The sequence below is a fragment of the Lactuca serriola genome, chromosome 8 (assembly GCF_051521515.1).
Source record: "Lactuca serriola cultivar US96UC23 chromosome 8, Lser_US96UC23_V15, whole genome shotgun sequence".
Lineage (NCBI taxonomy): Eukaryota > Viridiplantae > Streptophyta > Magnoliopsida > Asterales > Asteraceae > Lactuca > Lactuca serriola.
The window spans coordinates 132110607-132131706 of NC_136415.1; the positions used below are offsets into that span (position 1 = coordinate 132110607).

A 21100-nucleotide genomic window follows, 5' to 3' on the forward strand; every position below is an offset into this window, starting at 1 on the left:
CATCAAACAATTTTTTTTATTATTTTAAAGATAACAATATAATCATTTATATTGTTATTTTTAACTATTGTTATTGTAAGTTATTTTAAGCTAATTATTTAAAAAAATTTAACGATTATAAAAATATCTTTAGGAAATATTTTAGTTAAATTGATATTACAATTTAGTTTTTGCATTTAGCACTACAATTTATCATTTTTAACTATTCACAAAATATTCTTTGGGCTTTTTAAGTGGAACTAAAATTTATATTAAAATTGACCCTGTAATGTTATATTTAAATTAACAATTTAAGTATTTTGTCCAAACTGTTCAAAAGTTGTAGCTTTAAATGGATAATGGTTTACATACAACAACATATTAAATCTAATAAACTAAGTATAATATGTTAAAAGTTAAAGACATAACTTTATAAGTAGAAGTAAAAATATTATTTTAATATTGAAATTTAGTTTTTTTATGATTACACTTTAGGTTTTATACATATTTAAACTTATTAACCAACTTATAATCATTATTAGAAAGACACTACAACTTATCACTTTTAACTATTTATAAAATATTCTTTAGGTTGTTTAAGTTAAACTAAAATTTATATTTAAGTTGATCATGTAAGGTTATATTTAAATTAACAATTTAAGTATTTTATACAATTTTTTGCAAAAGTTGTAGCTTTAAAATGATAATGGTTTACATACAACAACATATTAAACCTAATAAATTAAGTATAATATGTTAAAAGTTAATAACATAACTTTATAAGTAGAAGAAAATATATTCTTTTAATATTGAAATTTAATTTATATATGATTACATTTTAGGTTTTAAATTTATTTAAACTTATTAACCAAATTATAATCATTATTGGAAAGAAATTGAAAAGACATGGGAGTTTCAAATGAATGTGGTGAAAGGAAAAATAAATGAGAGTTTCAAATGAATGTGGTGAAAGGAAAAATGCTAGCTTTATAAGTATATAATGATAATGATAATGATATGTTAAAAACAAAATAGAAATTACAATGCACTTTGTATCCACTTAACATAGTTACATCAACTAAAAATAAATTTAGAAATTACAATTCAAAACATTATAGATTAAAGTCGAAGTACATTGTTATTTAACTAAATCTGTTAAAAACCAAGAATTCTGGGCAAATATGTCAAATTAATAGCAGTATAATATTGATAATTAAAAACAGTGAATGGTAAATGGTAGTTTTCAATCACCAACTACCATGCAACCCAAACAATCTTAGAAAATTTTAATTACATAAGAGACACATACATACAATTAATCAAAAGGCAGTATGCTTTTCTCATGAGCATTTTATCAAACATGTAGAGTGCAACATCAAATGCAAGGTTAGAAAGACAAAAGTAAAAGATTGAAAAACTAATACTAACATTTATAATCAAGATTATTCATGCATTCAAAAATCACAGTCAAATACAACACTAATGATAATAAAAAAAATTGAATACAATTAATAAAAATTAAGAACGTCATATTAAAGAAGGAACCTGAATGACAAACATGATGCTGCAAAGGGTGATGTTGTTCGAACATAATGTTACAAAGGGTCTGAAGAAAACATAATGTACGAACAACACCACATAGATATGTTTCATATAATAAATGTGAATTGAAAGAAAATATGAAAGGCGCCACCTAAGAACATGATTTTAATTAGGAAGACACAAATTTTACTTTAAAAAATTATTATGATGTTTAAGTGAGTTGGATACAATCTTTTTATAAATGACGTTCATTAAATCAGTTAGTCAAACTTTTAAATTTAGTCAATATTAATTTAATTTAATTTTATTTTAGGATGACTTCATCAAAATAATCAAATAATTGAAATCAACCAAGAAACACAGTGAATAAACATGATTGTGTCATCAAAATTTTCTTTTAATATACAGAGAGATGAATATTGACAATTGGATTTAAGAAGTGTTAACCACAGTGTTCTAAAAGACGCGCCATGGCGCGCGCCAAGGCGTGCCATGGCGTGAGGCGTGACTCCGCCGTTACGAAAAGTCTCATAATGTTGCTGTTAGGCGTGGCGCGCGGCAAGGCGTGATATGGCGCGCCATGACGCGTTATGGCGTGTTATGGCGCGTGTTTTTTCGTTTGAGACATGTTTTTTTTGCTCTTTGTTATATCTTTTCTAATCGGAGATATATGTATTGTGGTTTTCGTTAAATTTTTGTTACTAGTTATTGATCTAACACTTATAAAAAGTAGTTATATTTAATATAAATTTATATTTATGTGGTAATATAATTTTAAATTAATACAAAATCGCCGCATTACATCACGCATTGAAAAACGTCATGGCTCGTCATGGCTCGTTAAGCTTGAGGCTTGACCATGCCGCCACGTCACGCCTCACGTCATTTAGAACCTTAGTTAACCATAAGTTGTCAAGAAGGCAAATTGGTTTTGAGAGTCACTTGGCACGTCACTCTCCCATATATTTTATTTCTTATTTATTTATTTGTTTATTATTTTTTTAACACTATTCTACTTCCCAATTTTCATTTTTATTGTATTCAGTTTTGTAAAGAGCTTTCATATTTTTATTTAATAAATTAATTATGAAATTCATATAACATAAAATGTCCACATAAGGTAAAGTACATCTACAACTATTGCATCAGTCAATTTATCATTTTCTTTCATAAAACTCATTGGTAAAATTCTTAGAGTTCATTATTCATTTGGTTTTTATTATTTTTTTCTTTACCTAACTTTTATCTAAAACTTTTCATACTTATAATTTGAAAATTAAATTATTAGTATTTTATAAGTTGTTGTTTAGATTCTTTCATATATTTTAAAGTTACGCTTTTGTTATCTTACTTAATTTTTTTTACATAATTTTCATTTTAATTAATATTACTTTTTATTATTATAATTTTTTAGTTGATTGTCATTTGTGTATTATCAAACAATATACACTTAAAAACATTATTTTTTTTCATCTCCTCAACTCGTAATTTTTTCGATCAAAATTTTATTTTTATATTTTTATGGTGCATTTTGCAAATGAATTCTCCGTCGCAACGCATGAACTTAATACTATATATTAAATACCAAATTGAGTTTGTGAGGGAAATTATTATTCATTTCAAATGAATTTTAGCGATTGGATATGAATATTTGTAGTAAGTCACGTAAATTATGTGGCAAGGAGAGTCATTTGGACTTTCTATTTCCAAATCTAAATTTACTAAAATCAAATCATATTATATATTGTCAAACATGAAATATAAAATGTATAACAACAATCTTTTAGAAATAGCCATGTAGGTTTTGGTCGTCCAATATTTTCATATTGACTTTTTTTCCGTTCAATTAATTTTTATTTAAAAGTTCTTATCCTTTATTATTTTAAAGTTAAATTATAGTATTTTATACATTAGATTTGGCCACTTACTATATTTTAAAGTTATATTTTTAGCTCCTTACATAATTTTTAATAATTTCTTTTATTAATTTCTTTATGATATATTTTCATCCGTCTTTTCCGTACATGATTATTAGTATCCAAATTTTATTTTGATATTTTTGTGGTCCACTTTATATGGTTTAATCATCTCACAAATATATATGATGTCGAACTGTGTTTTTTAATATACCAGATTTCCACAACATTGCGCAAGTTCCCAACTTATTTTTATCTAAATTATATAAATAAGTAGCGATAAAGAGGAGAATTAACCTCAAAAAAGAAGTCCATAAATATAATATCACATATAAGTACGCGAAGCAAGTGGGCCCAGCCTCATTTGTAGCCATCAACTACGTCTTGTTTTTATTCGGAAATTACTTCATTACACAAGATATTTTCAAGTTTCATCATTAGTCTAAGATTTTATGAAATAAGATAACGACTCAATATTGCTTTTTGCAAGACAGGATGAGTATATTCTTGAAATGTTTTTGTTAGAGAATAATTTTATACTGAATAATATATTCAATATAAATATTAAAGTATATAAATAGACTGTATAGTTATAAAAAACAAATTCAGTTTGGTTTCTAATTAATTTTTGCCACAAATGATTCTTATAGTTTTAATTTCTTGCATAGTTAGTCTTAATGTATCATTTACTTTATATTTGATCAAGAATTGCAATTTGATACGCAATTTAAGTATTGACTTTTTCAAAATTATCACAATATTATCAGAATATGACCATTAAATTTCTAATCGTACTAATTAAGTTCTCAATCTTTCCATGTTGTCACTATGTGATACACTACACCATGTTCAACATGTAACCGTCATTTGTGGTATGTCATGTATTCTGACAACCTTCAACTTCCACATAAATTCTTTTATTTTTTATATTTTAAAATTTATTATTATTATTATTATTATTATTATTATTATTATTAAATCAAATTTAAGTCCGTTTTGGATTATTGATAACCACAACCCCTAATTCAAACCATGGTCATCATATGAACATGATGAACACAAACCTAAAATTCAAAAATAAAGATAAACATAATAAATCAAAAATCCAATCAAATGGAGGTTTCTAGGATGAATTTCAAGAACGAAACAAATCTCTATAACACTTACGCAAACATGTCAATTGCTTGTAAGAAACAAAACACGATCAAATCTTTTTGTTCCTCATGCCCGTCCATCGATATGTTTATATATGTTTTTCAAGAAGACATAGAAACCCTAGTAAAACACCCAAACCCATTCATTATAATCAACAATTTTGAATCATTTGAATCACTACCATATCACACTAAAACTCCTTCAGACCATTAATCGAATAAGGCTACCCGTTTTATGGGTCATATGCAATCAAGAAGAGGTGTACAATGGTGGAGGTTTTGAACCACGTGAATGCAAATATGGTGGTGGAATGGGGTGGAGACGATGGTAATGTTAATGGTCCTCTAATTAAACACGCCATTAACATTAGGAGTCTCCTTATGACCTAAATAAATAGTATGAACTTGTGTAAAGAAAAAAATAATGCAGAACCCATTTATGTGATTTAGTCTAGTATAAATATAGTAATATTTAATTATTAACAAAACGTCTAAGAGAACGTAATATAAAAGAAAAAGGAAGTCATAAATTATACTATTAACTAGCCATGACACATGTGAAAATGACAGTACAACAAACGGACAAGTCCAAATTTGTGATTTCGAGGCTTCCACCACCTTCCTCTCCACCGTTCACCGACTGTGTGGGAGGTTTACAGTTAGGCGTCAAAAATGAAAAATCACAATAAATTTAAGTTCCTCTGTTCAGCATATCTCTGAACCTCACAAGCGACTCAACTCGTTGTAATTTAAGCTGTTGCTTAAACCTGCTGATGAAATCATCGGCTTTTAAATCGAATTCTTCGTCATCAGCATTCCTCATCGCTCTCGCTGTCTCCGGCCGCCGTGCGTCAACGTCCTCCTCGTCGTCCGATGAGATCATTATCTCGCTACGTGATTTCTTGATCTCGACAGGCGGCTTCTTCGCCCAAGTCTTCTCAGACTTGCTCTTGATCACATGATGGTCCTGGTTATGGGCTGGTTCCCTATCGAAATTCTCCGGCAGAGTAGAAGGAGCTCCGATTTTGAAGGCGGAGGAGATTTTGAACGACTTGATTCGATCGAAGAATGAAGGGGGTCGGCCGAGTTGAGCAGGTGAGTTGCAGATCTGTTTAGACTCGGTTTGAACCGTGTTATCGCTGTAAACGGAGGAGAAGTTAACGGACTTAACTCGTTCCAATAGAGACGGAGCACGGACATTTTGACTCGGCGGTTGTCGTTCCGACTCTGATTGAGACATCTCATCGCCGGCGTTGGAAAACTCCGGTGGTGATGATACGCTGGATCTAAGGGGTGACCGGGTTTCGTCACCAGAAGGGAAATGAATGGACTGAGCTAGTCGACTCAACGAACTGTATTTTGCCGTTTTGCTGGGAGACGGACACTGGTGTTGTGATTCCGCAGCGGTGGTGGTGGTGATGATGGTGGTGTAGGAGGATAAATTCACAGATCTGGCTGATCGCTCCAGGAACGAAGACACTCTTCCGATTGGACCGAATGAATTCCATCGAACATGGTCATGGTGTTTTGTGTTGTTGCTCTTTGAAGCTATGAAAATGGTGGCAATAATGAGATTCATAATACAAAACAGCATCGTGGGTGTGGGTGAACACCAAGAGGACATGGAAGCCCACATGGAAGCAATCGCCATGGATTCAGTATCTCCTACCATTTGTTCTTCGAAGAATGTTGGAAATGGAAATGGAAATGGAAATGGAGATACTATAAAAGAGAAATAGGTTGGGTATATATACTACGCTACCCTACTCATCCTATAATAAATTCCAAACTATCTATTTATTTACCATTATTATAATATCTTTTAAAGCAATAATAACTTTGTAATAAAAAATTAAAAACACGGTTCTTTTAAGTTATTGAGGGCACATGCAAATTTTGTGAATTTGCCAAAATGAACCTATGTTGCTAGTTGGAAATTATTAAAGATATGATTGGTTTTATGATTACATATACAAATGATAAATCCAATTCATCTATGCTAATAACAAGTTCTAAATATATGATTATGTTTTATTATGATAAGCACATATACATTGTATTTGAAAGATGACAATTAATCCAAAGATCGATTGGTTTTCAACAAACTTTAATTGTTAGAAACACAAACTAGGGGTGAGCAAAAACCGCACCGCAATTAAATTTAACCGCATAAACCGCAACCGATAAACCGCAACCGCAATTAAAACCGATGATGAGGTTTTCTGTTTTTCAAAAACCGCAAATTTGCGGTGCGGTGCGGTTATTAGTTTTCAAAAACCGCACCGCACCGCATATGTTATATACAATTTTTTTAATTAATTATTAATATATTAAATACTAAAAATAACATAAGTTTCATGGATGAAAGATGGATAAAATACTAGAAGACCAAAGTATTGGTGTCTTGTTATGTTTAACTTTGAAAAATGGTGAAATTCGACAATTTTAAGATATTTCTTGTAAATTACTATTGATTTGACGTTTTTAAGATATTAGTTGTTTGTAATTTAAGTTAATTGTCTTATACTTTATGGTTTTTTTATTATTACAAGTAATATGTTTGAACTCTTAAAAGCGTTTGAGCTCTAAACTGTGGTTAAAAACCACACAAAATAACCGCATCAAATCCATGCGGTTAATAACCGCAACACAGAAAAAACAAAACCGCACCGCAAAAATAACCACCTAACCGCACCGCAAAAATAACCGTACCATGCTGTTTTCAAAATGGATTAACCGCATTTGCGGTTAGTGGTGAGGTTTTAGCTAATAACCGCACCGAACCGTACCGCGCTCACCCCTAACACAAACTACATCTAACATTGATGGTAAATAGTAAATACTAATGTTCAAAGGGAGAGGAGGTGGAACAATGGCGTAAGTATCAACAGGAACACCATTATGGTCATTCAGCACCAAGGGTGTCCCAAGCGGCACCGTCGACTACCCCCTCCCACACACGCACAGACACCCATCCTTTGATAGTTACCCAACGACTACCACCAGATTCCTATTTTTGCTTCAATTATTTATAAAATACTCTATAAATACTATTTCAATATTCTTATTTTTTTGGGGAGATATACACTAAAGTCTCAATATTTTCAGCAATTTGACATAAAAGTCTTATACTTTATTTTTTGGACAGTAAAGTCCTAACTACCAGCAGTTTTTGACACGTTTACCCTTTTTTGCCGGTCAGCCGGTAATTAGGACTTTACTGTCAAAAAAATAAAGTTTAAAACATTCTTGTCAAATCGTGAATTAGGACTTTATTATAAAAAAATATAAAATTTAGTACTCTCTTGTTAAATCGTGAATATGACTTTACTATAAAAAATATACATTAGTGTATATATCTATTTTTTGTTAGAAATTTAGTAATATGATAGTCTTTAAGCATAAGAGTTATTGGAACTTGCTCTGGTCAATTAAATCATATTGATATCATAAACGTTTGCTTCTTGTTAAATAGTTTTTTTTTAATCTCAATAAAATGTCATTTAAAAAAATGGAGATAATCAAGAAAAAAAGAAAGAACCAGGTTGTGTTGACTTTTTGCAGTCCTAAAAATGAAGAACTAAGAAACCGAAAAAAATGAAACTATCCTTCTTACCCCTTCTCCACATTCACACATTTTTAACTATGTGTGTGCTATTTGTGTTTGTACAATATGTCCCTATTTTCAGTTCAAAATTTGGCGGTGAACCAAGAAGAAAGTTTTACAAGTCTTCTCACCCTCTCTCACTCTCTTTTTTGCATTTGTTTCCCTGGTCGTGATTGTAGCAGGACAAAGATGATGATGGTAAGAAAAACAGTGGTGTTGCGACGAAAATCACAATTTATCAGTGATTCCAAGTCGTTATATTGATTGATCTGCTTACGGGGATAATGTATTGGCTGTGATTTAATGAGGTGTTTAAAGTGAGATTTCAAAACAGTATACTTCGTATACCAAACGGACCCTAACTCCGAGATGATCCTACCTGAGTGTTCCTTACATGATAGATCTTGAAGTAGACTTTGAGTTAATAATGAATCTAGACTAATAATTAGTGGCAATAAATAATAGACTAAAACTTAGTAATAATGATACTCGGTTTCTTCGAATGAAAAAAAAATTGTTAGAAGCGAAGCACTGCCCGAATTTATAGTTATCACTTTAACAAGTGAACGCATTGTTACTTTCATCTTACACATAGATATGAAGTATTTAATATTAATACATGCAATATGTGCTTATTATCTGTGTTCCTGATATTTATGTTAAATGAACGATTTATACATGTTTTATGTGATTTAAATTGTATATGTATTTTCATACCTATAAATATATTGAGAAAAGATGGGTAGATGAATGATAAGAAATAAAATATGATATAGATGATAAGAGATGAAAGATGCTATAATATGATGAAGGATAGTACGTCACAATATGACAAAAGAAGTAGGCAAAGATAGAATGCCACGCCTTTGGAATTGTTATTTTACCAACGATGTAGTCACTTAGCAAAGTATAGGTAACAACTACCGGACTAATTGATGATAGCCCCGTAGAACACTGGCAGTTGTGGACTTAGTGTCTAATCGATAAACACTGGAAGCTATGGACTTAGTGCCCTATATATGAACATTGACAGCTATGGACTTAGTGCCTTATAGATGAACGCTGGCAGCTATGGACTTAGTGCCTAATAGATAACATCGGCAGCTATGGACTTAGTGCCTGTTAGATAAACACTGGCAGCTATGGACTTAGTGTCTATTGGATAAACCCTGGTGGTGATGGACTTCGTGCCTATTCCTTAGGACAATCCTTAGGAATAAATGAATGAAGAATAAATGATTCTTAGGGTAGATCCTTAAGAATAAAGAAGATAATAAGGATGAGAAGTTGGGTTAATTGTTTGATGATTAAACATTATAATTATATTATTGTGGGTTGAAAACCCTATGTACTCACCAGGTTTCCCAACTTGACCCACTCAATTTATTTTTATCATAGGTGTCAATACGAAAATAGATTATATTGAGATGTTAAAGGAGATATAAATCATTAGTGTAAATGAATGTAAGGTCTGTTTATGCTTATGTTTCTGTATTGACGATGACTTCCCAATATTTTAATATAAACAAAATACATTTCTTCGGAAATGTTTTGATAATATCTTTATCATGTTTTCTGGGAATAAATTCCGCAATATTATTCTTTAAAATGGATACTCTGATTTTTAAATAAGCATATATAAAATTTTTAAAATGAATGTGAATTTGGAGATGTCACAGTTGATATTAGAGCATTAGTTTAAGCGAATTAGGAGTAAGGATTTTTTTTTCTAGACTTAAACTTATAATGCTAACGATGATCATGAGGAGTGTGTTTATTATATTTTAGGTAGTACACCTAAATCACACACAAGCACTAGCTTACTTTAGGATTAGATACCTAAATTGCTTTTATGTGCTAAATGATTTATGCTATAAGATGCCTTATATGCTTTAGGATGTTATTATTTGATCGGATCTATGGTCTATTGCCGACCAGATCTGGAAATTTTATTTGTTCAGATTTCTAAACGTTTAATTATGGTATTAGAACTGATATGTAACTTTTCCGAGTAATAAGGAGGATTACGCGTCTAAACCTTCCTCTATTTATATTCTCATCTTGATACACTGAAAGCCTGCTTCCGTGAGTCATGGTGAAGACTCATAGTGAACTGAGTAAATGGAGGAAATGAGAAGCTTACGATAGTGAATGATACCTATCGGAAGATATCGTAAGAGAGGTATATTGTCTTTAAAATACATCTAAATAGATAATACGTTTGGTAAGGGAGAAGTACACTTTCAATTAGCAGAAAGAAAGAATTTTTGGTATAATCCATGAAGTTATCTCATTGTCTGGCATTTCAACCACCAACCGAGTTAAAGCAAAATTGATGATTGAAGATACGCATGGGAGAAGTCCTAGTAGAGTCTAGGGAAAATTTTAAGATTATTTGGACACATTCATATGTGTTAAATTGTTTTTTGATTTTAGGAAATAAGAACTTGGGGACTACTAGACTATATTTGGGACGAGTGTGAGTAGGTGTGAAAGGTAGTAGAGGCTTATACTACCAGAAGCATAAGACTCGCATTTGGATCAGGGAATGTCACAAGGTTACCAAGACGCTAGTAATTGATTCCGTTTTGTTCATGCCTGTTGTTACCATCGTTTTGGTAATGACTAAGAAGATGATTTTTATTCCGACCTTAGTGGTCATATCAAATTGAATCCGAATATGATAAGTATGTTACGTGGTTCTGAGAGCCAACTTCTATGTAACATACGACTTAATCCAGACGGTTGAAGTGAAAGATAATCGAAGCGATCAATAGAAGTATCGTGATTGCCGTTAAAGTAAGAAGCTTGTAGCTAGAAGTGCTACATGCTAGAAAGTGATTATATCACATTAGAACATGATGGACGGTATATTCCATTCTGGAATCTGACTAAAAAAAACCTGAGTCTAAGCATTGCATCATACAACGAGAGGTCATTAGAACATGACCCATTGATCTGTTACGGTAAGCAAAGTAAAGGACTTATCTTAAGTTAAGTATGTTAAGAAAAAGCAGGAGTCTCCAATAAAGACCGAGTTTGTAACTCGAATGCTACAATTGAAAGTCCAACATAGTATGAAGAGCGGGTACAAGATTGAGCATTGTCAATAGTCAAGAAGTCCAAGAGTTAGATACTCGTTTGAAAGGACATAAGAGTTACGGTTTTTACTTAAGATGAATATATAACGTATGGAATCATTATACAAGCCCTATTTTGTTGATGATTCTCGGACGTAATCATCCTAATGGGGAGATAATTCTAACCTACGCAGATTCGGGCTAGTCAATTGAGAGACAATAAGCGTTAAAAATAAAATTTTTGATAGAAGATCGTTTAGAATAAATAATCTTAACCAAAGTTATAGTATATGTCACAAGAATTCTGTATATATAAATAACGATGAAATCCGACTTATAACGAAGAAGTTATGACCCGTCGAAGTTCTGCAACTAAATCGACACAGCGCCACATATCGTAAAAAGAGATTTTTTGATAAACTACTTTTTAGCCTTAACGATCTAAACGAAATTCGTAGTATACGTTAAACCGAGAGTGTGCATATAGAGAATGTCCAAATCTGATTTCGTTAGAGGAAGTTATGATTTTTTTAAGATTTAGCATAACAGTATGCAGCCCGAAAATTGAATATTGGATTGATCGATTTTTAGCCGACACAATCTAAACGAGAATCAAATATCTCGTTAATAGGAGCTCAACGATATAAAGACAGATGAAAAAGGACATCGGATGACAAAGTTATGAATTTTTAACGGACTTTAACTGTCTAAACCTATTAAAATATAAATTTAAAAATAAAGTCAAAATTAGCCAAGGAGTCTAAACAAAAGTTGTAGATCACGTCTCTACCTACACGTGGATGTAAAGAACGTTAAAAAGAAGTTAGTATGCGAAAGTTACAGATTTTAGAAGATAATTAATTTTTCAATTTTACCCGGAGGTGACACGTGGCGCGATCCCAGCCACTGCTTGCCACTAGATGATGACACCTAGCCACGAACGCCCAACGTTCAGCTAGGGAATGCCCATCGTTCATCTAGGGAACGCCCAACATTCGATCCTCCGCCAGCCTATAAATAAAACCCATTTCTCCCTCATTTTCTTTACACTATTCTTATCCCACTCTCTCTCAAACACCCCCATAGCCCTTTCCTTCCCTAGCACCTCCTAGGTGTCATAAGTGAGTCCTGGAGCGCCAGAAGGCTGCGATAAGAAGAGCTTTCAGCTTAGAAGTTCTGTCCTCATAAAGCCCGACTCCTCGCTAAACCCCCTTGTAAGTGAGTTATGTTTACCCTACTTTAAGTATAATTTATGTTTAAGTTCATTATCATTATTATGAACCTATAAACAAGATTTATTAGTGATTCGAAGTCGTTATACTTATTGGTCTACTTACGGGGATGATGTCTAGGCTGTGATTTAGTTAGGTGTTTAAAGTGAGATTTCTAACAATATACCTCGTATACCAAACGGACCCTACCTCCAATATGATTCTACCTAGTTTTTCTTTACCTGATAGATCTTAAAGTAGACTTTGAGTTAATGATGAATCTAGACAATTAATTAGTCGTAATAAATAATAAACTAAAACTTAGTAATAATGATACTAGGTTTCGTAGAAGGAAAATAAAATTGTTAGAAGCGAACCGCTGCCCGAATTTCGAGTCATCGCTTTAACAAGTGAGTGCATAGTTAATTTCATCTTACATATAGATATGAAGTATTTAATATTAATACATGCTATATGTGCTTATTATCTGTATTCCTGATATTTATGTTAGATGAACGATTTATACATGTTTTACGTGATTTAAAGTGTATATGTATTTTCATACCTATAAATATATTGAGAAAAGATGGGTAGATGAATGATGAGAAATAAAAGATGATATAGATGATGAAAGATGAAAGATGCTATAGTATGATGAAGGATAGGACGTCATAGTATGACAAAAAAAGTAGGCAAAGATAGAATGCCACACTTTGGAATTGTTATTTTACCAACGATGTAGTCACTTAGCAAAGTATATGTGACAATTACCAGACTAATTGATGATAGCCCCGTAGAACACTGGCAGTTATGGACTTAGTGCCTGATAGATAAACACTGGAAGCTATGGACTTAGTGCCATATAGATGAATATTGACAGCGTTGGACCTAGTGCCTTGTAGATGAACGCTGACAGCTATGGACTTAGTGCCTAATAGATAACATCGGCAACTATGGACTTAGTGTCTGTTAGATAAACCTTAGAAGATATGGACCTAGTGCCTTATGAATGAACATTGGCAGCTATGGACTTAGTGCCTAATAGGTAACATCAACAACAATAGACTTAATGTCTGTTAGATAAACCCTGGCAACGATGGACTTTGTGCCTATTCCTTAGGACAATCCTTAGGAATGAATGAATGAAAAATAGATGATTCTTAGTGTAGATCTTTAAGAATAAAGAAGATAATGGGGATGGGAAGTTGGGTTAATTGTTTGTGTAACAACGTAAAATTTCCAATTAAATTTTTAATTTTTAAAACCACAAAATGTATATCATATCATAATTTCAAATCCGAAACAACAGTGTTTTCAAAACAAATTCCCAAGATCTCTCAATTGTGAACCCCATCGGTGTGAGTGTGTACGAGTCAAGCCGTCGCCTTCCCACGGTCCTCGCTGGTACCTGAGACATCAAACACAACAACTGTAAGCATAATGCTTAGTGAGTTCCCCAAAATACCATATACCACAGATATGCCACTCGAGGCTAAACTCGACCCTCCGGTCAAGATGTCTCAGCGGGACCCTCCAGTCCCGCAGCTCGTCGGACCCTCTGGTCCAGTCATAGCTGATTGGGCCCTCTAGCCCGGTCTAAATCGTTGGACCCTCCGGTCCGGTCTATATAGTCATACAACATACAAATAACACATAGCATGTAATCTCAAATATAACACATAATCTCATACATAGCACATAAGACCCTCTGGTCAACATAGAATACCACTCTAGGTAACATATAGTGAGAAGACTCACCTCATGGACATCTAAGATCTCGTGTACTTGCTATCTCCCAAAATCCAACGACGACTCTACCTCGCCTAATCATAAAAATATCATTTTAATAATCAAAGACTTTCACAACAAAACTTTACCCCTTATCATCATTCCTCAGAGGGTAAAAGACCATTTTACCCTTCCTTGACCCAAAGTCTTCATGTTGACCAAAACCCTAAAAGTCAACAAAAGTCAACCCTATGAGTACGCGGGGCGTACAACTTGATGTACGCGAGGCGTACATCGCCAACCCATGGATCGGGGTCTCCACCCAGTACGCTGCGCGTACTGGAAGTTACGCCCAACCTAATCATCAGACTTTAGCATACATCATTTCTGGTCTTAATCGGTTAAGCCATTACTCCAACTTCTAGATCCGGCTCTGTTTATGTGTCTATACCCATAAAGTCGAGACCTTTAAGCCTTGGCATGGCTGTAAAGTCTCCAACACTTCTTAACATCATTCTATTCCAACTCAAGGACCTAGATCTCATGCATGGTGCAATATTCACGACCAAGATTACATTTTTATGAGCCTACAACTCAAATAGACCACAAATACGAAGGATCTAAGCTTATGGAGACCATTTGCTCAAAAGTCTCCACCTTTGGGACTAAAACCCAAGAAAATGGTACATGAAGCATATTACAAGAACTATAGGACACGATCCGAGATTTTTACCTTATAATGAAGCTTCAACCTTTGCAAAGCTCAGATCTACACTTGAGTACCACTTCTAGCCTTCCCAATGAGCTCCTCTTCTCCTTTGCTACCTTGAAATGGCACCACCAAGCTTAGAATATTCACAAATGGCCTAAGAACGGATGAACACTCTCTTTAGGGTTTCTTTCTGAGGGATAGTGGCTGAGAAGTCGAGCCACACATTCCTTTTATAGCCCTCCGAATGAATTAGGGTTTTTAGGTCTGGACCGGTTACGCCCCGCGTAACCTTAGGTACGCTCAGCGTACCTGAGGGTGAACGCGTCCAAATGAAGCGCACGAGTACGCGCAACGTACTCCTTGTACGCCCAGTGTACTTGCCTAACATGCAAACCCTAAATGGCAACATAACAAAGATGAAGGGGCTAAATAGAAGGGTACCTGGTTTTTGGGTTGTTACAGTTTGGTGATTAAACATAATAATTATTTTATTATGGTTTGAAAACTCTATGTACACACCAAGTTTCCCAACCTGACCCACTCAGTTTATTTATATCACAGGTGTCAATACGAAGATACATTACATTGAGAGATTAAAGGAGATGCAAATCATTAGTGTAAATGAATGTAAGGTCTGTTTATGTTTATGTTTTTGTATTGACGATGACATCCCAATATTTTAATATAAACAAAATACATTTCTTCGGAAATGTTTTGATAATATCTTTATCATGTTTTTTGGTAACAAATTCCGCAATATTATTTTTTAAAATGGATACTCTGATTTTTAAATAAGCATAAATAAAATTTTTAAAATGATCATGAATTTGGGTTTGTCGCACACAAAATCTGAAGTTTCACCTTTAACTTTAAAAAAGCTTACGGATGGTCCCTATGGTTTCAATATTTTTAATGTTAGTCCTTATGGCTCACCCTATCAGTATTTGTCCGTTAAGTAAAATGCATTTTTGTCATTTCACTACCCAGGGACCATTTATGAGGTTTTCTATTATTATTATTTTTAACAAAATAGAAAAAATGAAATTTAATATGTAAGGGGTCCCATCCCATCTTTACTCTCTCTCTCTCTCTCTCTCTCTCTCTCTCTCTCTTTTCTCTCTCTCTCTCTCTCTCTCTCACACACACACACACAAGTAAGAAACCTGTAAAGTCAACTTCTACTATCGTCTCTTTTTTTGGACGCGTCTTTGAATTAAAGTCGATTAAATAGAGACGAATCACAATTATTTTTCTGCAATTGAAACTCCCACAAATTAGGGTTCAAACAAAGAGAAGAGGTTCAAAGTAATGGAGATATCTCCTTAATTTGGAAGAACTATGAAAACACACACGTATCCATATATGGTTCTTTCTCTCCACAAAATCTTTGTGTGTTTGCTTCTAGGGCTCACAACCGGTCAGGGACGAGCTACACAACATCACCCAAATCTTTATCCAATTATGTTCAGAAACGTCAAAAGAACTTGTGAAATCACATGATGGAGACGAATTCCTATGACAACACACACATCTAATTTAGTTTTCCTTTTATCTCCCTTATTTGTTTCCATCTCCCTCACATCATGCGTTCATATACTCTCTTGTATCTGTTGAATTGGATGCGTAAGATGGGATAGATTTGGATTTATTCATGAACTAGCAAAAAGGGGGGAAAGAACATTGCACTGGAAGTGCTCGATGAAATGCTTGAGATAACCTGGAACTCAATTGAAGGTTTTAAAGCCAAACAAATCAAAGCATTCATGTGTTTGTTTTAAGATGTTTTTCATCTCAAAGCCTGAAATACTAAGCCATGAACTTTTAAGAACCCGCAACTCAATCAAATGGAATTTGCTCCCAGTTCCATGTGTTTTAGTTTAGAGACGATTAAGAGAAACTTTCTCGATGTTTTAGGGTTTTAACTCAACATGGATACCAATAGAAGGGGAAAATTTATCAAAGGTGATGTAAACGAAAAAAATCTCCTATAGAGTGTGCCTATGGGCGAAGAAGAAGAAGAATAAGGAGGGACAAACAATGTTGACTTCATGTGACGGGCTTAATATTTTCAATCAACTTCATATGAACCATGGATTCGTTTGTTACATCTGAAATCTTCAACATTATGGGATTATTGGGGTTTCATTTGGTGTATTTTGTGTGTGAGAGAACTTGTGTTAGAAGTTGCAGATACAATGGCGATGATATGTTTTTACAAGTTGTTTGGTGATGAAGCTCCGACTATTGAAGAGGGGAAGAAAATGAAGGTCTTCAATGGAACTAAAAAGTTAAAATTCGATGGTGTACCAGTGGAGAAGAAGACACACACACACACACAAAGAGTACCAGTGGAGAAGAAGACACACACACACACAAAGAGAACGAGAGAGAGAGAGAGGGTGGAAGCCTTTTATATTAAATAATTATATTTTTTATATATAACTTTTTAGATAGAGAAAACCTCGTAAATGGTCCTTGGAGTAGTGACATGATGAAAATGTCTTCACTTAACAGTAGAAAACTAACGGAGTGCGACGTAAGGACCAAACATCAAAAATTTAAAAAACACAATGACCATCTATGAGGTTTTTATTCTTTTTACTAATTTTCATTTATTTTAAATATATTTAATAAAAAAAAGTGTGTTTCAATGATTCAAGGATGGAATAAGAAGATAGATAAAAAAAAAAAGGATGTATTCTTATGTAAAATATAGGACCATAAAGACCTATTTCTCTACCCTAAGCCCCCACCCCAACCTATGGAACTTCATACTAGAATTTAAGTTAGGAGTGGTCTTGGCAACCACTCTATACAATTTCACTCTGCACTTGGCAGACCACTTTTTAACTATAACTCGCCGAGTTCAACATTCCTATTCGGCAAGGAGTTGTTGAGCCCTCTTTCTTTTTGACCAACCAATCACAAACGCTATATTTTTTATTTTATTTTTCAATTTAAAAACTCTACAAACCACTCATTAAACGGCAAAAAATTAAGTTGTGTGACAAAAGTGAAATATGGTCCATATGTAAAATGTATAGGAAAATTAGCACCACTCCCTCTCCTAAAGGTTATGGTTACCATATATCTCATAGGAAACTTTTAATACTTTTTGAGGTACTACACACATATTCCTAGGTTGTCCTTTCATCACCGGTTATATATATATATATATATATATATATATATATATATATATATATATATATATATATATATATATATATATATATATATATATATATATATATATATATATATATATATATATATATATATATATTAGAAACCCTCCCGTACAACAATCAATCAAGACATGAAAAATATTATCAATAAAATCTTAGTTATATATAACATTGTTTTTTTTTTTTTTTGTTTTTTAAAAGAGGCAAGTTTGATTTGGTGTAATCTTATGTTCAAGTTGTTTTGTAAAATATTACAAATGGCATTATCTTTCTACTTGATTTATGTGGAGAGGTGTTGTCCATAAACGTCTTGGATTGGGATAATCGACGTGTGAATGCCATAATCATAAATAAATAAATAAACCAACTAAGAGATGTAGCCATGTAGGTTTGACTTTTTTAATATACAAGGTTGCTTGTTTTGAGCTATATTTGATGTTTCGTTAGAAAAAAAAATATTATCCAACTTACAGAAATAAATACGAATAATATATCCTTACTTGTCAAGAAGAGCAAACAAGAGATTATAAAAGAGAAAAAAATCATGTCGATGTCAAATTATGCTCTCAGAAAATCACAATATGTTTGCTGAAGTGAACAAATGTTTTGTTTGTTAATATACTTGTCGATATTTTAGATTTTCCCCCTTTCATGTCGACAAACATTAAATGGTTTATTATATGACTTTTGCTGCTGCTGGATGACTGCATCGAGCATGGGAGCTGGACCCAAAACTGGTCATAGCCTAGTCCATTCAAAGACATAGAGGTAGGTCCCACCTATCCAATTTGGGCAAGACCGTCTTGTAACTTGTAACCAGTTAGAGAAATGGCCGACTGCCCGGTTCTGGTTAAAAGACCCGAGTGTTTCGACCGGTTATCTTATTTTTTAGGGTAAAATTGGAAAGAAAAAATATATCTTTTTGTATTAATACTTTTTGAGTTCTACACCACTTTATCTATTTTCTATACATGTGCAGATCCTTTTCACTCTCTACATTGATTGCCTATCTACAAATTCAATCAAGTATTTCTCAACAACAGATACAAATATAAATATAAATATGTAGCATATATTTATTGTACCCCGATAATTTAAATGTCTAGACTCTATAAAATTCATTGTAGTTTGAAAATTGGGAAATTGAGGAATCTAAGCATTTTTTTAGCGTTATTTTTTTCTAAAAAAAAACCACTCCTAATTATTATTTTTTTTGAAAAATTACCACTAAGTCTGGGATGCCCATTTTGGATCCAAGTTTTGAAATGGTTAAACGGGTAAAGTGGTCATACCTGGTAATGTCGTTTCCCTAACATTTCAAATTCACATTTATTTAGGAATTCATTTCAAACTCATTTTCATTCCGGACAACTTCAAACTCAAACAATGTATTCTTCTAGCAATGAAAAGATTCATTTTTTGTGGATATGTCTCGATTCTTTTTATAATTATACGTAAAAAGTGATGTTTTTTTTTGTATGAACCGATGCGATTACATAGGTATTTATTGTTTTCCTTCGAATTTTAGTAGTTTTTAGTAGACCTGACAATTTCATACACGACACAATTAACACGACACGAACACGATACGAGTTTTCCGTGTATGTGTTTTATAAATTCATGTTTCGTGTCTTACACGTGTCAAACACAAATTTACCCGTTTAGACGCGTATAAGACACGATACAAATTCGTGTTGACACGTGACACGTACAAACACGTATAAACACATATTTACACATATATACTTTAGGGTTAAATTTTGTATTTATAATATATTAGGGACCAATTTTGTAAAAGTCAATAACTAGTTTATAGCCATAGCTTAAAAAAAGCCATTAAAAACGTGTTTTTTCATGTAACGCAGCTAAAAAACATGTCTATTCGTGTCATGTCACGTGTCACATGATTTTTTTACGTGTCGTGTTCGTGTTTGATACCCCAAACACGTTTTATAATTCGTGTCGTGTTCGTGTTTAGCAAATTTGTGTTGTGTAAATTGGTGTCTGACACGAATACACGACATGCAAACACGGATTGCCAGGTCTAGTTTTAGACTATTGTAGGATTATATATAGGTATATAACTAATCCTTAAAAAAACATAATTCTGATCATGTCTAAAACGACTCTAGAATACGAAAAACATGTTCAGAATCTATAGAAAAACTCTGGAATAGGAAGAACTGTTCTAAAATGGTATTCAAGAATGCGTTTGTCCGAAATACATCCAATGTATTCTAAAATGTTGGTCTACAATGTTGCCCACAACATAGTTATTTTACACCAACAAGTGCCTAATTATAATTCCTTTCATTGTAGCATGCTAGAACATACGAAACGGTTGTCACTACAACCTGCAAACCTGAACTCGGTCGGTAAATCATGGCCCGTTTACACACACCAGCATGTGCGACCATGTTTAGGGTATCCTGTTTTGGTGCTTATTTTAACATGTTGATGGGTGTCGAATGTCACCCTTTACTATGTCATCATCTTATGTGCAAGGAAGTTAGTACCTATCATCAGGTTGACATGGATTAGCTTCTATTTCTGGTACACGGCTACTAGGTTTGTTTTGAAAGGAGAGTTTTATGTCTTGTTACTGGCTTGCAGTTCAGGGAGTATGTCTCAGCTACTTCAACTTCGATATAGTTCAAATAAAGTTTCTTTCCATTTGTGTTGCCTTCAGAGTCAGTGAAAGTTGTAGACATTATTTAGGTGTTCAAGAAGTTACTTCATCAATTACTAGATGTCGGCATTGTACGAGTCTCCCTGCTGTATATCTTAGAGCAAGGATTTTGTGGAAGATACTCTCGACTGCCAGTTATGGATGAATATCTTTCACCCGTCTATGATTTGCATGAGTTTAACAGGTATAAAGTTATTTATATTATATCAAATGATACTTTTAATTTTATAGTTATGAAATGCAATTGTTTACATAAGTACCCATGGGTAGAGTAATATGCGATTTGACTTATAG

The 21100-nt window shown here is 33.0% G+C and overlaps 1 protein-coding gene across 1 annotated transcript; it reads right to left on the minus strand.

The window, feature by feature from the left end:
• Positions 1-5098: 5098 nt before the first annotated feature.
• LOC145069554 (uncharacterized) lies at positions 5099-6323 on the minus strand. The gene has a single exon (XM_079016488.1). It carries the CDS (start codon positions 6261-6263, stop codon positions 5283-5285), a length of 981 nt encoding a protein of 326 aa, XP_078872614.1. The 5' UTR covers positions 6264-6323; the 3' UTR covers positions 5099-5282.
• Between the last annotated feature and the right edge of the window lie 14777 nt (positions 6324-21100).